This window comes from Aedes aegypti, chromosome 3, assembly GCF_002204515.2.
Source record: "Aedes aegypti strain LVP_AGWG chromosome 3, AaegL5.0 Primary Assembly, whole genome shotgun sequence".
Taxonomy (NCBI): Eukaryota; Metazoa; Arthropoda; class Insecta; order Diptera; family Culicidae; genus Aedes; species Aedes aegypti.
The window spans coordinates 240,603,367-240,626,349 of record NC_035109.1 but is presented as its reverse complement, the minus strand read 5'-3'; the positions used below and the strand labels follow the sequence as shown (position 1 = coordinate 240,626,349).

Here is a 22,983-nt window from a genome sequence, read left to right as displayed (position 1 = left end):
GAAGTTCTCGAGGGAATATTGTGGATCCCACCTCATCAGTGTGAACTTTCGCCTCTGCTACTTCTTACAGGAGCTTGTTCCTCAGAGTTCCTCAGGTGGGGCCAAAACGACTTATCAGGGTTTCTATGAATGTTTTAGAAAAATGGAGACACTTTCCTTGGAGTTGCTCTTGTAAAATCGTATGCAGGGGATCCCTATTATCAGTCCCTGATAAAACAGTTTTCCCTATTACAGTGATACCTCCATGAGTCGATGTTCCATGACTCGATATCGACTCATGGAACCTTACTAAAAACAAAATTTCATGGTTACTATGATGGTCCCTAGAAGCATTTGGATAGCTGCTGGATTGATATTCCATGACTCGATATTTCCATGAGTCGATGGTCCCTTCAATATCGACTCATGGAGGTTTCACTGTACTTCACAAAAACCTTAAAACAGCACCGTGCGTCGTTTTGCCTCAAGGGTGCATATTACCCCAGATTTCCTTACTTCTGCATTTCGTACATCATGTGACATACACGACGAAACTTTGTTCAAGGAAGTCAAAATAATTGTCAATCTTTACTGGCACCGTACAGGAATCGACAGTGATGGAGGTTATGTTTTTGGGGTTTTCGGCTATCAGTCTCTAGGAATCATAAACGGATTTCCGTTCTACACCTGACGTTTCGGTCACATTTATTGTGTCTATTTCGAAGGATAGACAACGATCACTCCGTTTACTCGTTTCATGTATGTCTTAAACATAATTGTACGTCGGACCATAAGTGTTTCGAGTTCCCTTTTTTTACGCTCGTTTTTAAATTTACCGGTTGAATTTTGGTGTACCTCCTACGATAATTCACTACCGTCACTTTCGCGCCAGATATCAATGGCACCGTATTGTTCGATTAAATACTTGTCTATTGTTTAACAATATCCTGATAGACTGATAGACTGATCAATTATGTAATGCACAACACCGAGCGAAGCATGAAATTTTATATCCCTTTGCTTCGTTCATTTACACTTATAATCTAAAGGCGTTTCATCTAAATGCTAATGATGCACTAAATTTTGCAGTTTCGCTGAACACTATCTGTTGTATCTTTGTACGCTCATCACTGCTCATTCGCAATAAACCAAGATTTGCCTGAGTAATAAATCATGTCCCATTCTTTCTAACCAACTTGAGACCGAAACGTAAGCGCAGAAAATTAAATACGCTGTAAAAATGCTACCGAGATTCAAATGCCCTGTGCAAAAAAAAACACAGATCTCATCAGAATTGATGATCGTCGAGTAATTAAATTACAATTTACGCAGTGGTGCAAGAAGCGTTATTATGATGAATGCTAAGCGTACACTTTCTTCCAGGCAATTCAATGTGGGCGGAATCAGAGATTTACTCGACTCTCGAAAAACGATGAATGGTATTAATTTCGTGGGCGTATCACCATTAACAAGGCGGATTGGTTACAGGAAATTGGCGTACATTTGGTAAATTTCTCCGTGTTCTACTCGTCTGATATTCAGATCCATTCAATAACATATGAAGGCTGTTCGATGGCGTGAATTTACATCACATTTGGCGGCTTGTGTCTCATTGGAGCATAAATATCACAACTGCCGCGTGGCGATCCTTCGTTATGGGTGCTTAGCAAAATATGAAAAACTCGAGCTCACATTCCTAGCATGTGGTAGTTATTTCAATTGCATAATATTGAACGAAAAGCAGACGACCGAATTCGACGATGACAAGGTACGGTTGAACCGACGTGCCTTAGCATATGTATATAAGGGCGGTTCAAATTACAAACAAGTTTGGAAATTTTACCTCGTATATCTTCCTTACAATCTCAATGATAAAGATAAGTAGAGTTATAACAAATGTTCAACCATTTTGGTGGTGAATGTGGCCATAAAGCGATGTATGTTTACATGGAAATTACTAAGGATGTAGTATTTCTATGTAATTGGAAACTTATCTCTAAGCCTCAACCTTTTTTTTATACTATAGAAAAAAAAAGTTGCTGAAGAAAGCAAACTAAACCAACAGATAGGAGAAGAGATATCCATAAATGTTTGTGCTATTTCTCAGTTACATATGAATGTAAAGGTCCTGTAACGATTAAAATTTTCATCATAAAAGTAGTAAGCAAGATATGGCAAATGGGATTTCCAAACTTTTTTGTTATTTGAACTACCCTATTGTACGTGCCTAACCGAACATGTTTACAACCAAAAGTGCTACATTATTATTCATTCATTATTGATTGCTTGAACGTCTTCTTTTTAAAACTGAGCTTGAACGACAGATTTTGTTTTTATTTTGTGAAAAATATACATTTTCTAAGTAGTTTAATTTGCAACATAATTCATTTGTAAATTTCTTTGCTCTGATTGTAAAAAAAAATATTCATATTGCGAAAGACTCGATGCATATGATGATGCTATAAAAAAATCTCGCACATTAAACGGTTACATGATCGATGAAAACTGCACTGGAAGCAACAGCAAGAACGGAAAAGTTAGTCAACCGTTGAAAAGTTGCTGGTCTGCTGATTGGTTCTAAACTAGTATTGCAAGAAATAGCGTGATGTAATGCAAGCCTAAATGGTTCTAAAAAAATACCGCTCATCGATGGTAAACGCCCCTTTGCCCGTCGTCAGCTGCTGGCATTGGCTCGATTCAGTCGGAAAAGTCACTGAAGCGCAATCACGACCAGAAAAAAAGAGTTCAATCAACTTTTCACAGTTGGAGTTGTTTATAGAACCGAATCTGCGATAGAACGGTTGTAATGCAGTGCGGAATGTTGATTGACTGAATGAATACGTACTCGATTTATTTGCACGAACACAACGAATGGCAAACGAATGTATACCTAAGCATGAGAAATTCTTCGGTTGAAGATTTTTTTTTCGAATGCAATGTCGGGAACAAAATAAACATTCGATTATTTGTTTTTGATCGGATTCGAAAAGCAAATTGAAATACATTGGCTCCAGATTGTAACTTTTTTCGGTTGCAATGCGTGTCCGCTGCAAATTTTTCAATTCATCAGAATGAGATAATGGTCAGTGTTACTAATAAAAAAGAGATCAAATTTTAACGTTTTCAGTGTTAAGTTTTGGTTCAGTGTAAAGTTTGGTTCAACTGTAGTGGCCCATTACCTTAATGTGATCAAACATATTTTGCCCTACATGCTACACAAAATTACCTAACAGTTTATTTTTGAGTTTTAATTTTTTTCGGAAGCAAATTGTCTCAGAACATGACAAATGTTATTTATTCATGTTATTCCACTTTGCTGGTTTTCTTTCAATAGCTCTTGCATTACATGCTATAAAAATACCTCTTAAATTTTTGAAAACAATTGCAGGACTTCCATAATGAACAATTAATAGAAAACAGAGCACATGAAAAATAGCTGAATTAGTGCAAATTTGGAGCTGAATCAATTGAGAAATTTGAACCAAAATCACGTAGAGATTCCGGGCAGAATCTTGTAAGTATTGCAAAACGAACTAAATCATAATAGAAATCTGAACCCAATAATATTATAATCTTCAACATTCCTAATCAATTAAGAAAAAGTAACACATTATGCATTAAGAGTCAAAAATGACCCATGACTTTGAAACGCTCTCAAAAATCCATTTTTGAACCGATTTTTGTTCTTTTAGCTCTAGTGAATTTCTGGGCACAAGGGAACCTGGAACATGTTTTAGAAGAAACTGGCACATATCATGTTCAGCAGTTCACAGATACGATAAAGTTCAAATTTCATGTTTTTTCATACCGATTTACAAGCGCATACAAAGCCTAAATTTGTTTACTCAGCACTAGCGCCACACAGATAGTGGCTGGCTTCAAAAACTAGCGTTTACTTCAGGGGTTTGGTTTCGGCAGGGTGTGATGTGAACATTTTCAGACCATCATATAGTTCCATCAGCTCAAAATACACGATTTGTCATTCAGATCTAAATTAACACCATGCCAAACGCCAAACCAGTGATGGTAAGTGGCGAATATTTCTGCTAAACTGGAACAAAAACAAAACCAAACGCTCCCGAGCGTCAGAGCGTGTTTTACTCGCATCTGTCGTTCTCCCGAGTAATCGAAGCTAAAGTGATTCGTGAACGTGTTTAGAGCTGTTCAGAGTCAATTTTGATTTTGTAAAAAAAAACACTGCTTCCACTTCGTATCTTATGGTTTTCGAGGGTTCTTGACTACAAACTGGTAGCGTACTGTCAATTTGATGGTTATACAATTAATTTGTCTGTCAAAAGCAGATTGCATCACATCTTGCTCGCAAGTAAACGTTCATGAGCTAATTACTATTTTTTGGCATGTTCTCCCGAGCAGACGAGTTTGGACTTACTCACAGCTAGTCCGTTCGCGAGTCTGTCATGTTTGTTATGCGTTGGTGTGCACTCGAGAGCTGCTTCGTGATGCGAACTTTTCTAACACTGGACCAAATATAAAACTCTTTTTCTTGTTTCTGACTTTACGTCCCTACTGGAACAGAGTCTGCTTCTCAGCTTATGACATTTTATCGCTGGCGAATTAAAAATTTTGACAGCAATCGCAATTTTGAGATCTGTTCAAATGGAGCAACAGAAGTTCCTTCAGGGAAACCTACAGAGATTCTTTCAAGAATTCCTCTCGAAATATCTCTAGAGACTCTTTCAGAGAATTCTCCAGGATGAACTTTTGTTCGCCATGATACATTTTAGACCGGTTCCGATAGGACCCAAAGAATATCTTAGCAATTCCTCCAAGACTTCCTTCAGGGATTCTTGAATCCTTTACAAATCCTTCATCTTACAAGAATATCTTCTTCTTTCTGGCGTTACGTCCCAACTGGGACAAAGCCTGCTTCTCAGCTTAGTGTTATTATGAGCACTTCGACAGTTATTAACTGGGAGCTTTCTTTGCCGATTGACCATTTTTGCATGTGTATATCGTGTGGCAGGTACAAAGATACTCTATGCCCTGGGAATCGAGAAAATTTCCATTACGAAAAGATCCTCGACCAGCGGGATTCGAACCCACGACCCTCAGCATGGTCATGCTGAATAACTGCGCGTTTACCGCTACGGCTATCTGGGCCCCAACGCGAATATATCTAAAGGAAATCCTTTAGAGATTCTGCAAGTAATTCCTGCATTCCTGAAATTTCTCCAAGAAATCTGTCTCAGGATCCAGGATCTGTTTCAGGACCCCTGGAAGGAAGAAGACCAGGGAAGTTCCGCAATTCATCCGAAGATTTCACCATCGATTTCTTCTGGTATTCCTTAAGAGGTTCCGCAACTCTCAACTTTCTCAAGAATTTCTTCCAAGGAATTCTTCCAGAGTTACCACGATGAAAATAGCTACATGACTTATTCTAAGGATTCCTCCTGATAATCCTCCAAGGATTCCCAGGAATTTCTTCAGAGATTCGTTCTGGACCTCAAAAAAAAATCTGCGGGGATTCCTCCAAGAGTTCCTCATAAAATTGCTTAAGACATTCTCTCATGTCACTTGGTCGAGGCGACAACTGTTTGCCTATCTAGTGTTAGAAGTGACCAACACTACAACATCTAGCTGTTCAAGACCATGACGTAAGGTAACAAATCGTGTTGTTCAATAAATTTTCATCATACTAAATTCTTTTTTGAAAATCGCTTTGTCGATATCTCCTGGGATTTTTTCAAGGATTATTTCAGAGATTTCACCAGGAAAGTCTCTACAGGGGGTTTCCAGGGATTTGTCTACGGATTCCATCAACAAAATCGCTACAGTGAGATAACTTCAAGTATTCTCCAGGGATTCTTCCAGATATGCCTCTAGAAATCCTTCAGATACTCCTCCAGGGATTTCTCTGCAGCGATTCCTGTTTCAGTTTTTTCTTCAGAAATTTCTCAAAGGAATGCTTTAGAAAAATCTGTACCTACATGATTTTCTCTAGAAATCGTTCCAGGGATGAACTGGCAGAGAATCGACTGCATATTTTAATGAAATATGTTCTGATTACGGTACTAAAACTGAAAAAAAACACGAAATTTATGTATTTTACATTACATTTACATTAGCACAATTTATCAAAATTTTGTTAGTTTTTCAAAAATAGTGGGTTTTGGAAATTTGGCATCTTCAGCTATTGTTTTCAGCTTAAAATAACGATCGACTTTGCAAAAGTAACTATATACATAAGGTTCCACTCGAGCAAAATGGTTTAACATAATGAGTTTTGCTCATGGGGCGTTTTTGTGAATAGCAAACATACAAGCAATGTAAAAAGCAAATGATTAAGTACATTTAGCTATAAGTAAACCGCAAGAATGTTCATGATTATGCTGAACTTTTGTTTTTACTGTAAAACTGTTACATTGTCATGTAAAATAATTTTGAACTTTTTTATAGGCTTAGCATACTTTCAGATCGCATAGAACAAATATATTAAATATCATATCCTTGAAAAAATTAGACATGAATGTTCTGACTTTTCGTAAGTGGATGGCGATAAAAACACCTGCCCGATCTTGCCCGATCGCAAGAATGGCCTATACGCAATATTCCTGTTTTTTGGTAATTTTACTAAAAAAATCAAACAAATTTTCAATTTTACCATCAAATTTTCACCAGACCTGCTTTATGTTAGTTATTCACATAGTCATAGGCGATATATGATATTTTAATTGAAAAATTACAAGCAAAACTTAAATATTTCGATTTTAAGTACATTTTTTTTAAAGTGTCAATATTTCAAAAAATAGTAGGGGTTGCAAATTTGACGTCTTCAGCAATTATTTTCAGCATAAAATAACGATCAACTTTGCCGAAAAAACCATACACCTAAACCGTCATTTGGCCGAAATGACATTTGAGTCATTTATGCGAATAACACTAAAAATATGACTTTATGTCAAAACATCGGCCTTATTGGAAGGATCATTTTTGCAGAAGACATCAAACGTCTATCTCTTCATTCCGAAGAACTACAGGTTGTTTCCGCATTTTTTCGATTCTGCCCCAGTGTGCGCGCCTTTATCAGTCAAAATCGGATCCCTTGATAAAGCCAAGAAATTGCACCGATATTGTCCATGCATCAGAATCCTAGTCCTTACTTCTTCAAACTAGAGAACTAAATAAATAAAAGATTAGAAAACAAATTGTTGTATTCGACTCATATTTTTTCCTTGTCTCAAGATCATTCTCGGCAACCGGGAAAACAAAGACTTGTCACTTTCAACAAGGTTTACAATTGTAATAAGGACTAAAAAATGTTCCTTTGATTACTATAATATCCTGTTCTCTTCGTTTGAAGCAGTTAGGACTAGGGTTCACTGGTAGATCTTTACCCCATAACACACCACGAAAAGGTGATCTACTCGCGTTATGGGTCATTCGTCAGCGATAAAATAAATTTTAACTCAAAATTAACAAAAACATGCATTATTACGAATGATGTCCATTCCTTATACAGTCAACCAGTATTGTTTCTCATAACTTACGATTGAAATTTTTCATGCGTGAGTTGTCAATCACGCAACTCAGCAGTCAAAAAATCATGGATGAGTTGGCTCAGCTGTTTGACTTATTGTCTAGTATTTCCACACTAAGCAATGGTTTTTTGTAAGCCTAGTACAATTATAGTGATCCTTTTTAAAGTAAACAACATCATTCGAATTTCATAGTTTTTGGCGGGCTTTATAATTGAATATTTTCGACGACTTGAGTGTGATTGAGTGATTTTACATGATAAACTCAAGACTGAATATTATCATATGTCATTGCCATTTGTTGTTTTTTAATGCATATTATCGAAGCTTCAGAAGACACTAAAAATGTCATTTCATGGATGATTTCGTTTTTAATGCTTTGTAAACCTTCTTGCATTTATAAGGCTCAAGAATCCATCATTCAATCATCAGCAATCATCAAAAATTAAATACCAGTTTTTTCGTCCAAATTTTAACCAATCCTTATGAAAATCTATCATCGTCGTATTGCAGATAGCAAGTACAATGCAATGATAGATTTTCTTGAACATTGCTTCGATTTTCTGGTTTTGAAAATTTGTATAACGATGATGGTTATTTTCCTCTTAAATCCGTATATTTTTCTTAGTTTCTTCTATACTTCATGACTTAAGGTGAAAATTTGCTTGAAAAAGGTTTCATAGAATTAAACTTTGCTCTAAGACATAGGGTAGATGTACCAATAGTGGAGGTACTCAGCACGATTGAACTTCATTTAACCGCCTAAATTCAAGATGCGTAATTAATGTACATGTTAATGTTTTAACGGGAAGTAACTACCATTGACTTACTGAGAAAAACAATTTTATCACAGTAATCCACGGCATGTCAGTGAAAAATAATACCTCCACTATTGCTACACTGTTTCTTTAGTTGCAGTATATTTTTAATTTGTGTTCCTATAGTTGCAGTATCCGTTGCGTTTCTTATAGGATCCTCCGCTATAGGAACACTTTACCGCAACTATTGGTACAAGTAAAAAAAGTTTTAGCAATTTTAGTGCTATTTCATCAGTTTCAAAGTAATTTGAACGCTCTTTTCAACTATTCCGCGTGTCAACAAACCAATACGTCGATTGGCAGTGTCGGTTCTGCGGCTAATGTAATAAAATCAATGAAAACGGCACTACCGCAACTATAGGAACACCCACAACTAAGGGAACACTCATCATACCGTTCTAAATGTTTGTGACTACTTTTCAATACCCTCCTTATCTTTACGTACATTTTCTTGTTATCGCTTAAAATTCATGCCCAAAAAAGTACCGATGAAATGACTTATAGTGAATCAATATACGAAACACCAGAACAATGTTATTCTAATCGCCTGTCTAATATTTATTTTCGTTCATTTCCATATCTATATATCCTCCTTCAGGTCACTCTTCTTAGAAGGCTTGTTCTGCTCTGTACTCCCCTAGTTTTCACTGCTCCATTATTACCTAGGTATTGCATTGGCATTGTGTGTTGCAACGGTTGCAACTGTTTGACACCGGCAAAGGACAAAAGAGAGGTGCCCCATATCCTGATTGCCCACCTCTTCTCAGTCGTTGACCAGCATTCTCTCAGAACAAAGGTTTTCCTGGCTCCTGGAAAAACCCTCAGTTTTGCAACTGTAGGGAGGTTTGCGCTTTCTCATCGTAATGAGCTATACCTATAATTATCGTATCGTCATTGCATGATTAGCAGCGTTTTCTTTTTGTTCATGACATCAGTTGACTTCCCCGGTTTTTATACAGTGAGAGGCAAAATAAAGTGCCCACCTTACCAGTTTTCGAATTTCTCTCATTGATTTGGTTCAAATTAAAGTTAACACACCTAAATCTTTTGTGATATTTTATTTTTGATGTTCTTTTAAAGTTGCACTTACGAAATTTTGATAAAAAAAAGAATTTTACTTAAAGAAAAAGAAAATCAATTTGTATTGAAAAAAAAGTAGTGACAAAAATAAGTGCCCACTTCCTTCTTGGCCCCAGAAAAGATGATTTAAGAAAAATAAAAAGCAATTTAATAGTTAATGTGTCCTCCTTTGGCCTTAAGGACTTGCTGGAGGCTCTTCGGCATGCTTTTCACCAGGTTTTGTAGGTGTTGTGGATCTAGTTCTTCCCAGGCGCGCTCCAAGGCTTCAAAATAATTATTTTTGTTGGTAACACCAGTTTTTTCAACCCTGGCATCGAGAATCGCCCACAAATTCTCGATGGGGTTGAGGTCTGGGCTTTGTGGAGGCCATTCCAGCGGTTTAATCCGACAAGACCGGAAAAAAGACTTGGTCTTCTTTCCAGTATGCTTCGGGTCGTTGTTCTAGAGAAATATGAATTTCTCTTCAAGGCCCGTCTGGATCAGCGAAACCTCCAGATTTTCCAGCAAGATGTTAATGTAGGAATCTGCCATCATTATTCCGTCGATTTTCACGAGGTTTTCTACTCCACTCCATGAAAAACACCCCCAGACCATCACATTTCCTCCTCCATGCTTCACCGTTCCTTGGATGTGGTGCTCTGCATCACACACGAGCCCGCCGCTCTCGGTTAGACAGCTCGAGCTTCAGGAGCGCCACATCCAAGGAACGGTGACGCATGGAAGTGTGATGTGATGAAATGTGATGGTCTGGGGGTGTTTTTCATGGAGTGGAGTAGGAAGCGTCGTGAAAATCGACGGAATAATGACGGCAGATTCCTACATTAACATCTTGCTGGAAAATCTGGAGGTTTCGCTGATCCAGACGGGCCTTGAAGAGAAATTCATATTTCTATAGAACAACGACCCGAAGCATACTGGAAAGAAGACCAAGTCTTTCTTCCGGTCTTGTCGGATTAAACCGCTGGAATGGCCTCCACAAAGCCCAGACCTCAACCCCATCGAGAATTTGTGGGCGATTCTCGATGCTAGGGTTGAAAAAACTGGTGTTACCAACAAAAATAATTATTTTGAAGCCTTGGAGCGCGCCTGGGAAGAACTAGATCCACAACACCTACAAAACCTGGTGAAAAGCATGCCGAAGAGCCTCCAGCAAGTCCTTAAGGCCAAAGGAGGACACATTAACTATTAAATTGCTTTTTATTTTTCTTAAATCATCTTTTCTGGGGCCAAGAAGGAAGTGGGCACTTATTTTTGTCACTACTTTTTTTTCAATACAAATTGATTTTCTTTTTCTTTAAGTAAAATTCTTTTTTTAATCAAAATTTCGTAAGTGCAACTTTAAAAGAACATCAAAAATAAAATATCACAAAAGATTTAGGTGTGTTAACTTTAATTTGAACCAAATCAATGAGAGAAATTCGAAAACTGGTAAGGTGGGCACTTTATTTTGCCTCTCACTGTAATTTGATTGTGATCTACACGCAAATTGTCGATAAAATTGTGTCACTGGTTGCAATGGTTGTCAGTAGAAGAATTTTCTTCGAGTTTGATTCCTTTGATGATGAAGGTAATCGGATTAGCTCCCTAGCAGTTATCATAGAACGTGACCAGTGGATTATCCCTTGTTGACTTATAAGATTGAACAGATATAGAGACAGTGGATTAATATTCTTCTTATCGTTCTTTGTTTGCAGATTCCACGAACGGGATGATGGCGCCATCCCCCTCCAAGAGTTCCAAAACACAACATCCGTCGTTTATAATAACGGCGGACTCGGTGGATTCCAGTCCGGTTCCATCCAGTCCGCCCAGTACAGGTAAGTTTAGCGCTTTATAGTTCATGATTTCTAAGAGACCATTCAAAGCTCAGGGAAAACCTTACTTGGTTTTGGACCTCGAAAAAATTTGCATTTACGAAGAGGAGAGGGAGGACAAAGTCCACACAATTTCACTTTCAACAGCTTGTGCGATACGATCAGAGTAGAGACTTTTATGGCTGCGCAAGTCTGATGTTGGTTTCGCTACGCCGAACGATGTAATTGACGATTATTTGTGTTCACTCTCACTGACCGTGAATTTGATCAAAACGAAGATTTTACTGACTATCAGGGCTGGTGGCAGACCTCTTTTTCGAGACTTGGCGTTTCGTTAGTATTATTTGAACCTTCGACCATGCCGCTTGTTCCTACGGGGGCGAACGATGAACACTTGTTCGGCGTACAATGCTATTATCGAATAATATTGTGAATCCGGATAGGCGTGAATATATCATGGATCGCATCATCAACCTTTTGTAACTTCCAGATACTTAACTTATCTCACTAACCCACTATCCTTTCTATGATAACTGTGGAGATGCAATGGTTATCTAACTAACATTCCTTCCCTTCCCCGCTGATTGGAAGGCGTGGCCGGTGCAGTTATTGACTTTTAAAATGTAAGCTCTCGATTTGTGAAAATTGAGAATGGTGTTCTATTCCCAAGCCCCATTCATTAAATATCTGTGCAACTTAGATTGTTCTGGTCCATCACGGAGTAGCAACTACGAATTGTACAATCGTCTTTACTCATGCTCTTTTTGCATTGAATTCATGTGCATAATTCTATAAGGTACAGAGACACCTTCAGAGATCCAATCTTTTCACATTCCTTGAAGATAAGCTTCGAAAATTTATCTTACGATTTCTCCAGGGATTTTTTCTGGAATACTCTAGCGATTTCCCAAAAGCTATGTTGAGAAATCCTTCAGATTTTTTCAAATGACATCCAGAGTCTTGAGAAGCTTTTTTCAAGCATGACGTCTCTAAAGTTTCTATTTCTAAGACACTCAGTCGCTACCAGCCCTGGACTATGTTGCCATGCTCTTTAGTCGAGTGTTGGTATTGTACGAGAGGTACCCCAAGAGTACTAAAACTACGTGCCATTATGTATATTACAATGTTCGCGAGTTGGATGGTCGTCGTTCAGACCCGCAATTTTGCGCTGATGGAAAGCGAAAATCAAAACAAAACGATACTCTCTCGACCGTGAAATTCGATGCGTATGAAGCAGTTGTATTGCGGCGCAGGAATGTTATTTGTTGCTGTTCAATTGAAATGATGAGTGGGGAAACAGTGGACGCAATGTTCTTTGAATCCAATCAATATAACACTGATTTCCGTTTACCCATAATGGACAACGCAGTGATATAAATTTACGATCGATATTCCTCCAATTAGGCATTTGAAGTTCGATTCGTAGAGAGAATTGAAATCGGGTCATAGCCATTATCTCATTAATAACCCATGCAAGGGTAATGTGACGTACGTATGACGCATATATGTAGACAATCTGCGATAGTTTGTGCAAGGTGACAGTAGTGGAAAATGTGTGAGGTAACAATTTTCAGTTCGAAGTTTTTGTTTCTGATAATTTGTAGTTCTCTAAGAATTATTCCCTAAGAATAAGGAGTTTCGGGGTTCTTATCGAAGTTGCATACACTGCATGAGATCTGTTTTGATTAGCCTTGTTTTCGACCCAATTTTGTTTCTCGTTTTTCTGACATTTAATATGACTTTATAATTATTAATTAATGTAGTACGTCGTACTAATATCAAATTAGAAAACTAGCCGAGGGTAACTAAAAATGATTGCCAATATATGGTCTTAAAATAAGCGTTCGTCCGTTATGCCCTTAATCCCCCTACAAATGCGAAAATAATCAGCTGGCAAAGTATTTTCTGTTGATAACTGTGTAAGCAGACTCTGACCCGAGACGTAACGCCTGAATGATGGAGAAGATGCTTAAAAAAACCTGAAAATGGTAAAAATACAGTTATTCTGTATATTGCACTCTTGCCTTGCGAGTCTAGTGCACAACACTGAAAATGGCCTTACAGTTGAGGACGAAATACGCGTATCTGTCAAAGGATACAAACTCTAGTGGAATTAAATGGTATAGTACTAAATTCGGTTTTTTCATCTACTCATTAACTGATATTTACTCAGCCAATCTGGGAAGCAAAGGCAAGAGTGCAATATACAGAATAACTGTATTGTCGACTTCGAGTCTAGTACACGACACTGAAGACGGCCTTACAGTTGAGGTCGAAATACGCGTATCTGTCAAAGGATACAAATTCTAGTGGAATTAAATGGTATAGTATTAAATTCGGTTTTTTCATCTACTTATAGGTATTCTACTAAACAGCTCGAAGATTTATTATCAGTTTATGAATTTTGTCAGACTACTTAGAGATGATCCAAATATTACGCAATATAAATCCAATTTGAGACCCCTCCCTCCCCTTTCTAGAGTGTCCATCCCGGGACATCGCAGGATAAAAAATCCCGGGATTTTAAAAATTTCGGGATTTCCCGTTTCCCGGGATATAAACAATGCCGTCCCGAGAATTCCGAAAAGCATGTAAATTTGATGAAAAGTACTAATATTTTATGCAAAATATTGACATTTTTCCCAGAATGTAGTTTATTTGATGAAAAGGAAAAGCATAAAAAGGAAGAAAAGGTCTTCTATTGCATTTCTTTACAATATTAATTGTTTTCATAATCGTACTCTGAGAAAATCAATCAGAAAGTTATTCTTAAATTCCTAATTTCAATAATTAACTTTTTGAATGATCTACTACAATAATTTCAATAAGGATTTAATCTTTGATAAATTTTCTTATATTTCTAGATCAAATTGCCCTATTATTATGACTTAAATGTTTGAAAATAAGCTTTGATTTTTATTTATTAACTTTTTAGGATAAATTTGTTGTAATTGATTTCTTATTTCAACTGTCCATCTTGGAAAATAACGTTATTTTTTTTCAATTTCAGTGTGTAAAAAAGTGCACCGTCGAATGGGGTAACTTGCAACACTTTTTAACTTCAAACCTATGTGGATGAAAATATTAAGGTCGCAGATGAACCAAATACAATCTGGTATCCTAATCGTCATGTAAAGAATACCATACGGTATTTATTTTATTATAATTCAGTTTCCTGGGATCAGGAGAGGCTGATAATTCGAATTTTTCATACTACCCCTGATGTGGGGAAACATGCAACACACAATGCTGAATAAAGTTAACTATCAAACAATTTACATATTCCGTGTTTTTAATAAATTTCAATAATTAACTAAAGTAAAAGTACGACATAAAACTGAATTAAGATATCATACATTTCGAAGACTAATTATTATAGATTAAATTATGAATGTTTAACCTATCAGACTTAAAAATCAATGGATCATTGAAGGTAGTTTTTGCAAGTACTCGCCGCATCAAAACAAAGGCGCTACTGTATATGGGATTTAACATTGTGACAGCATTGCTGTTCTGTCAAACACACAAGGCTACGGTGGCGCTATCTATGCTTTGCATAGCGGCCGTTTGGTTATTTTAATGATCCATTGGCTTTGTTTTGTATGCCCACAAGTGTAAATTCTAGCAAATCACAAGTCTTGACGGCTAGTAGAAAGATATTCAAAAGTTGTAGTTCAACTTTGTTATTAAAATGCTATGCGTTTTAGGTTATGCTTCACACAACCCATTTTTTTATTCATATTTTAACCAAAGCAGCGTATCAAGGGGCCCAGATAGCCGTAGTGGTAAACGCGCAGCTATTCAGCATGACCATGCTGAGGGTCGTGGGTTCGAATCCCGAGGATCTTTTCGTAAAGGAAATTTTCTCGATTCCCAGGGCCTAGAGTATCTTCGTACCTGCCACACGATATACACAAGCAAAAATGGTCAATCGGCAAAGAAAGCTCTCAGTTAATAACTGTGGAAGTGCTCATAAGAACACTAATCTGAGAAGCAGGATTTGTCCCAGTCGGGACGTAACGCCAGAAAGAAGAAGAAGCGCTTCTGTTGGTCTTTGAAAATAGCTATCTTCATATTTCATGCAAAAAGTTCACAATGACATATCTGCAAGATTCATTTGAAAAAGATTATTTACAGTTTCATAAAGATAAGAAATAAATCATAAAGCAATAAATCCCAATAATAATGCAATGTATGTAACTTTTATAGTACTCTGTACGAAACTTAATACAACCATTTTGATGCAATTGTACGAATAAATGTTCAATCTTGCATTTTTATTTGTTTTTGATAACAACTGGCAGGAAACATCGTGGAATTGAGATTGAAATTGCTGTTGCAAGTTACCCCACAAGGGTAGTTAAAAACGTGTTTAATTATTTTCAGCGTTTAAACATTAATTTAACTAAACTTTTATAAGGCGGCATCTACAAATTACGTAACGCTCTAGGGGAATGGGGGAGTAGGCTCAAGCGTTACGACTCATACAAAAATTTGAAATTTTTCATACAAAAAGCGTTATGGTGGGGGAAGAAAGTGGGTCAGTTTCCAGTTTTAGCGTTACGTAATCAATGAACGCTGCCTAAAGTCGTTGTTTACACTGTTAAATACTGTAACGTATAGCAAATACCTAGAATAATATTTTTCTATCGTTTATGTGGTACTAGGGACGATTTTCAGTCTTGTTTTAATACGATCAAACGTGTGATATGATTTTCGTCTCCAGCAAACCAACCAAAATAAAAATAATTCCCAAATCCTCACCAAACCTTCCTTTTTATACCCAAGCTCATTACCTGGGGTAACTTATTAGAATAATTTTACTCAATGCTTAAGAAAACGTAAATTCAGTTATTTACATGTCGTTGTGTTGCAAGTTTCACCACTGTTACAAGTTACCCCGTTTGACGGTAAGTGACAATTTTGTCAGTTTTGAATTAAGTATACTAGAAAACTTTACTGTTGCTTCCAGCTGTATTTTGAGGTCCAACGGAACGAATACCACAATTTGTTGAAGATTGGCTTATGTTTCTGTTTCCCATATAATTTATATACGGAAAGAGAAAATCAGGTTTTTGTCACTTCCACCCCCTTGCTTCTAATTCCCTAATTTGTTAAAACATTTTGAAGCTGAATTTTGCTTCTAACTCAACGAAAATACAAGTTTATATTCATGTTTTTTTTACTTTACTTTAACATACAAGGACATTAATGTCAAGAAGAAGAAGAAGAACAAGTTTTATTGAAAATCTTTGAAATCCCTGGATTCCGGGATTTCCCGGGACATGCATCAGTTTCTGTCCCGAATCCCGGGATAATCAAAATGGTCGGGAAATGGACACTCTATCCCCTACATAACAGGTTTTGTATGGATTTTTTTTTTGTATAATCTTCAACGCTATTAAATACCTCATCCCTACACCTGTTGCGTTACGTAATATTTAAACGATCCCTTAGTAACGAAGCGCGATTTACTGATACAGGTATGCTTCATTTTTGTCAATACTATCTGCGATGTTCAGTTTTTTAGAGAAAATCCCAGTTTAACAAGAAAATATATTTTTTCAGCATAAAAGTACATGTTCAGTATTGATACTTATGAACTGTGAGGTACTTTACTTTGGGGTGGGGCCTTCCTTAGCCGTGCGGTTAGAGTCCGCGGCTACAAAGCAAAGCCATGCTGAAGGTGTCTGGGTTCGATTCTCGGTCGGTCCGGTGTTCGTAATGGAAATTTCCTTGACTTCCCTGGACATAGAGTATCAGCATACCTGCCACACGATATACGAATGCGAAAATTGTAACTTTGACATAGAAAGCTCTCAGTTAATAACTGTGGAAGTGCTCATAAGAACACTAAGCTGAGAAGCAGGCTCAGTCCCAGTGAGGACGTAATGCCAAAAAGAAGACAACTTTTGGGACTTTAGCCTTGTGGTAACGTCCGAGGCTACAATGCAAAACCATGTGCTGAAGGGGTCTGCACGGTTCGAACGAAACGATAAATCAAATAAATTAAATTAAAGATTGGACGATTAAATGTCTATGAAATAAAGTTTTTCAACGTATCTGCAGTCTCCATACAAAATTCATCTATTCTCGTAAGGCAATATCGTCTATGATCAACGCCTCGCACATGTAAAATTGGCCAAAAATGAACTTTTGTTTTTTAAATTTTTCAAAACATCTAAAAGATTTATTTTAGTATCTAAGGTATTACAAACTTCGCTGATTTGCATACTTTGAGCACTTATTTTTGTATTAATTTAGGTACATACATCAGCATACAAGCTGTTGAACTTGCATACAAGTTGACTGAAATAATGCATATTCAACTAATGTAATGATTGATTTCATATTTTTTGCAGATGCTCCCAAATCACAGTGCTCGTCACTCTCAGATGGTGAATCTTTCGAATGTTACGGTGAGAACGATAACTCGATCTCGGAAAATGGGGGCGTGGACCTGGAGCTGGCTCCAACCCTCAACTCCACACCAATTAGGTAAGTGTAATCCACAAAAAGATTTCCTAAAGAAATGTTTTGCAAGATTTATCAAATATCTAGTTATTTCCCGTTGCTGTTAACGCATCGTAAAAACTGATTGACACACAACTGAGTTACATTATCGCTAAAATTTGTGTTCATTATTCTACACTGTTCTCGTATGATAATGTTTTAAAAAACCATTAGTAACTAAGTTGTCACACACTTGTTGTTTCTGCATAAATTAACGAATAAACATTCAACCATCACCATTTGAAGTTATAAATTGATATATGCTTCATCACTTAATAGTTAAAAATCGTATTAATCTACGAGTTACACACTTGGTTGTTGTTTCAACCATAGCCGTTGAATTGTGTTCAGTTTTCGTGTCAATCAGCTTTAGCGTGCAAACTTATCGTTTTGAGCGGAGCATTAATTTCTCTTTTCGTTTGCAATTCTCGCGCATTGTTTTGTTTCTCTCTTGTTCGCTCATTCAACTCGCTTCAACCCTTAGCGAAAGCAACAACAACAACAATGGCACTGGCATCACCAGACACGCGTGGAGCCGCATGAGCTTACGCGGTGCGCCCAAAAGGTATGCAACCGATCGAACATCAGATTCATTTCCTTTGCACATTCCATTCTGTGTTGTCCAAAGTTGCACATCATTACCAGTTCCCAAGCTTAGTTTTTCCAGCCACTTTCTGTGGCGTTCGTTTCCAATGCAATCAACATTCCTTTTCAAAGCTCATTCATGATCCAACCAACCAAGTCATCCGTTCATTATCATAACTTCATTCATTTATATCGTTTCCATTCTCTTTCTCTCTGTTTCTGTTTTTCTCCACAGCCAAAATAATGATAATCTGCCCAACCGGCGCTGGGGATCGATGCGACAGTAAGCGATGTTTTGCATATATTTTACACTAGTTTATTTGCTTTTTTGTTCCCTCGTTATTTATTTTTCTAGCGTTTATTATTGTTTAATGCTTTGTCTTAGTTTTTTGCCTTTATTTGTGGTGGAGAGGAACCTTTATTTCAGCACCTATAACGAGTGGCTAATATCCCATATAATAGCGATCTTATAATCCATTCTTTTTGGATATTAATTCGAAATTATTTCTGTTGACTAAATTCAAGAAAGAAAACTTAAACATATGATATATTTACGACAACTGTGTTGAATAGCATTATTCTTGTGCAGACAGTAGTGCTTTAACAGTGCTCAACGAACTTGGTAAAAATAGTCCAAATGCATGCATAAACGACATGGTTTTTGCCAATAGAAGGCGTTGTAGATGTTCAATCACCAGTAAATTTGAATTATACCTAAAACTGTTTATACCCTAACATTTTATTGAAGACCGTGAAGTAAATAAATGTCTGTAAAAAAAGTTATATCGAACGGTTTTTGATGAAACATGAATTATCTTGGTTTAGCACAGAATGAAACCGTCTGATATGGACACGGTTCGTCATTGACAAGACGACAATTTTCGGATACTGCAATTTACGACATTGTTTTTAATAACCATAATTTAAACTGAGATGACGTTCGCTTCACACATGTGCTATGTATGGGGTAACTTTTAATTGCTAAATCATACTCAATTGAAGCATTCTCAACCACTTTCTTCTATTGTGACATCGGATAGATTGTGACATCCCAAGTTCAACGTTTTCAGCATTCCATCACATAAGTTAATACTACCAACAGCAACGGAACAAGTAATTTCGTGATGTACCTTTATTGCAGTCAGACGTCGATCGATTATTTCTAGCTGTTCGCTTATTTCGACTGGTGGGCATCACGCGTGGCTTGTGACACTGACCGCTCAAGTTTGTTGCATAGCCAGCATGACAAAGAAATAGAAATAATGTTTCTTTTCATTAGCTATACCACAGACAAAGCTATACGTGGCGTGAGAAAAGTTCGGTGACTTCTAGGGCAGTAAAAGCGTTATTCAACACTGTAGACTTCCAAAAGCAGCAAATTTGAAAAGTAAAATATGTGCGTGCTTAAGACGACTTTCATCATCCCTTTTGACGGTACCCTTTCAGAATGAAATAATACATTCTGTATAGAAAAAACGATTGAAATTCCTCAAGCAATTCCTGAAGGAATTCAAGCAAATATTTCATTTTGATTCACCATTTGAAACTCAGCAGGAATAGAGAAAAATAAGAGCTTGGAGGCATCCTTCTAAAAATTCAATTAAAAAACTTTGGATTGAATTATTTTCTTCTCTTTTTATTTTTTTCGAATCCTGAGCTGTATCTCAATAGAGAAACTAAACAGTACATTGGAGTACCTTGTACCTTTTGATTCCGCCCTAAATGCTTATCTTTGACAGATACGCGTATTTCGACTACCACTTGCTGTCTTCTTCAGTATCAGTTACTCGTATCCATTACGAAAAGATCCTGGGCTGAACGGGAACCTAACCCAGACACCTTCAGCATGACTTTGCTATGTAGCCATGGACTCTAACCACTCGGCTAAGGAATGCTCCAACATTGAATTATCTTCAATCTTATACATGTGAGAAATTCTTTAAAGAATCCTTGAAATCTGGAAGGCATTGCTGCAGAAGTTTCTAAAGAAGTCATTGAAAAAGATTTTAGACGCGTATGTGCTGAAGGTTTTGGGGTAATGCCTGGACAAATACTTGGTATTTTTTAAGCTATCTCAGAAACTTAAAAAATAGTTAACAATCTCAAAAACATTTGAAAATTCTGGGAAGAATTTCTGGAGGAATCATTGACTGGAGAAATTCTTGAAAGTCATGAAAAATCCAGCTGGAGTACATGAAGAATTCTTCACAATAATCCGAGGATGAACTACTGAAGAAATTCTTGTAATGTACCCTTTGTATGTACAACCATTACACCAATTGCGATTCAATGATTTGTCTAGAGTATGACTGATACGAGAATAATGCAATGTATTCTTCGACCCATTGAGCTTGAGTACCTGACGAATTTCAATGATTTAGATTACATTCCATATTATAACGTTCTGATTCAAATTCCGGGCTTTCTATTTTGTTTGGGGATTATTGCACACGAAATGTTTCAATATTTGCGGTTCCTAAATTCCAACTTTCGAGGCTCGTTTTAATAAGAGTTTTCCATTTATATCTATAAACAATACAAATTTCCGTCTCTCTGTGATGTTTCTCTACTGGTTGGGTGATTTTCATTGATGATTCGACTTTTCTAATTATGATTTTCATGCAGTATGATTCCACAGCATTATCGAAGTTCCAAACCATTTAACTTTCGAATGGTGAGTGAAGATTTCTATTTCACAAAATGAATAATTTAAAATAAATAGAAATTTATGAACTTTCGATGATTCGTATTCCGGACACTTCAATATTTTTGGTTTTTATTTCGGACACTTTTATTAGAGTCTGTCCGGCATTCGAATCAAAGTGTCCAAAATAAAAACCAAAAATATTGAAGTGTCCGGAAAACGAATCATGAACGGTTAATAAATTTTTTATTTATTTTAAATTATTCATGCTGTGAAGTCAAAATCTTCACTCACCATTCGAAAGTTAATTGGTTTGAAAGTTCGATAATTCTGCGAAATCATACTGTATGATTTATACTGTATGATTTTTGATTGATCTTCACCGAGGCCTCAAGTGCACGTAATATGAATTGTAGAGGGCACGTTATCGTCACTTTCCTGGAATGCTGGGCTATCTTCTATCATTTGGTCCAGCCAAATCGGGATTTCCACACGTGCACTAATAATGCATCAATATGTTGTGTGGTTGACCACAGAAATAAGTTTGAGGCCGAAAGAATTCCATCAAACGATATGCATGCAGGTCTCTCCGCGACATGTTGCATGCCGCTGCGTTTTGGAAAATGAGCGGGAGTATCGTCGAGAGAACAAAACAACGCGAACGCGTGTCGATACAGCTCGCGAACCTTTTGTCAGATATCGCGACCCACACACATGTGCTTGCTGCTGATGCTACTACTGGTCTGACTAGGTAACTCTCACTGCCAGAAGTTCCCTCGCGGTACCGCGGTTGTGTTGGTTTTTTTTTAGTATACCCATACCTGGTCCCTACACGTTTTGGTCGCACGGTTAGATCCAATCAAGCTCGTCGTCCCAACAAGCCCAAGGTGTACGCCAGTTGTCGTATCGCCGTAGTTCGTGTTAGTCGTGCTTGGATGAGTTGTCGCCTGCCGTAGTCCGTCGTTGAGTGACACTTTCGGCGAGTACTTGACGTGCTGATTTCTTATTTTTCCTCAATTAGCGCCCGCTGGTGATGGACTGCCTCGAGGTCCACATCCTCCCACACGTATGAATACTTCGGAAACTGTGTGATCTGCGAGAGAGAGAATGATATCATCATTTCCCGGTGCATTCGAAAAGCTGCCAGTAGTTGTGAAAGTGTGAACGAAGTTTTTTTTGTGGAACCGATCTGCGAAATAACTGGAGAGAAGAAAAAAGTGGAAGGCAAAACAGCATTTTTGTTACGAAATAAGAGGGAGTGGGTGAAGAGGAATAGTGAAGATCGGATCGTATTGGCCTGATGATTCACCTGGAGCCGCGATCTCTGAAAGTGCATCCTAGGTGAAGTGTCAATTGGGAGATTGGTGTACGGGATTCAGCACCCCAAGTCTGCACTGGTTTGGTGTTTTGTAATAGCACAATATTGCTAGATCAAAGTTGGTGATTGTTGTCATTACTCTGTGGTCGGTGATAATTCTCTCCTGCAATTGAAGAGCTGCTAGAGTGTGTAGCGATCGTAGCGTTGGTGTTCAGCTGGTCTCTGATAAGAGTAGCCAAGCCAAGAAAAAACCGGAGAAAAAGTTAGTGTCTTGAAAATATCAAATTCCTTGTGCATAAGGGAAAAGTATCATTGTGCAACAAGTGATTAGAGCAGCTAACCCTTGACTAACGACGGTTTCAATTGCTGAGCAACCGAAACAGGAAGCCGATTGAAATATACTAACCCAGTGATTGATCTATAACCATGGATAACCTTTATAAGCTAATGGTGTATAACAATGCTCGAAAGTTTGTATCTGCTAGAATATTTCTTTCCACTCTCGTCAATCAGTGTTGCATCATATTAATATAGCTTACTCGCAACAGAAACGTGAGCTGTCTATGAAAATTGCTTGTATTGATTTCAGCGCTGGCTGTCGGCGTTTTGTTTTTCGTTACGTTACCGGAAGTTGCTGTTTTTTATGTGTGGGGTTGTTCAAAAATGATGTCCAATCTTCAAAGGATGTAATGTGAAGCTGTGAAAGTTTGTGTATTCGTCTTCCGAATAAGCGAAA

General features: G+C 37.3%; 1 protein-coding gene across 10 annotated transcripts in view; it reads left to right on the top strand.

Annotated features, from left to right (window-relative positions):
• The window catches only part of LOC5568396 (rab11 family-interacting protein 4B), a 362,368-nt gene that overhangs the window by 116,400 nt on the left and 222,985 nt on the right, over nt 1–22,983 (top strand). For 4 of the 10 annotated variants that reach the window (XM_021849280.1, XM_021849277.1, XM_021849276.1 and 1 more), the window contains 4 exons: nt 11,068–11,190; nt 17,550–17,685; nt 18,185–18,265; nt 18,521–18,568. In XM_021849280.1, the coding sequence (XP_021704972.1) occupies nt 11,082–11,190; nt 17,550–17,685; nt 18,185–18,265; nt 18,521–18,568 (374 nt within the window). In that variant the 5' untranslated portion in view covers nt 11,068–11,081. Of the gene's footprint in view, nt 1–10,873; nt 10,941–11,067; nt 11,191–17,549; nt 17,686–18,184; nt 18,266–18,520; nt 18,569–21,827; nt 22,718–22,983 lie in introns of those variants that run through there. The other 6 variants (XM_021849275.1, XM_021849279.1, XM_021849281.1 and 3 more) reach the window with 6 other exon arrangements.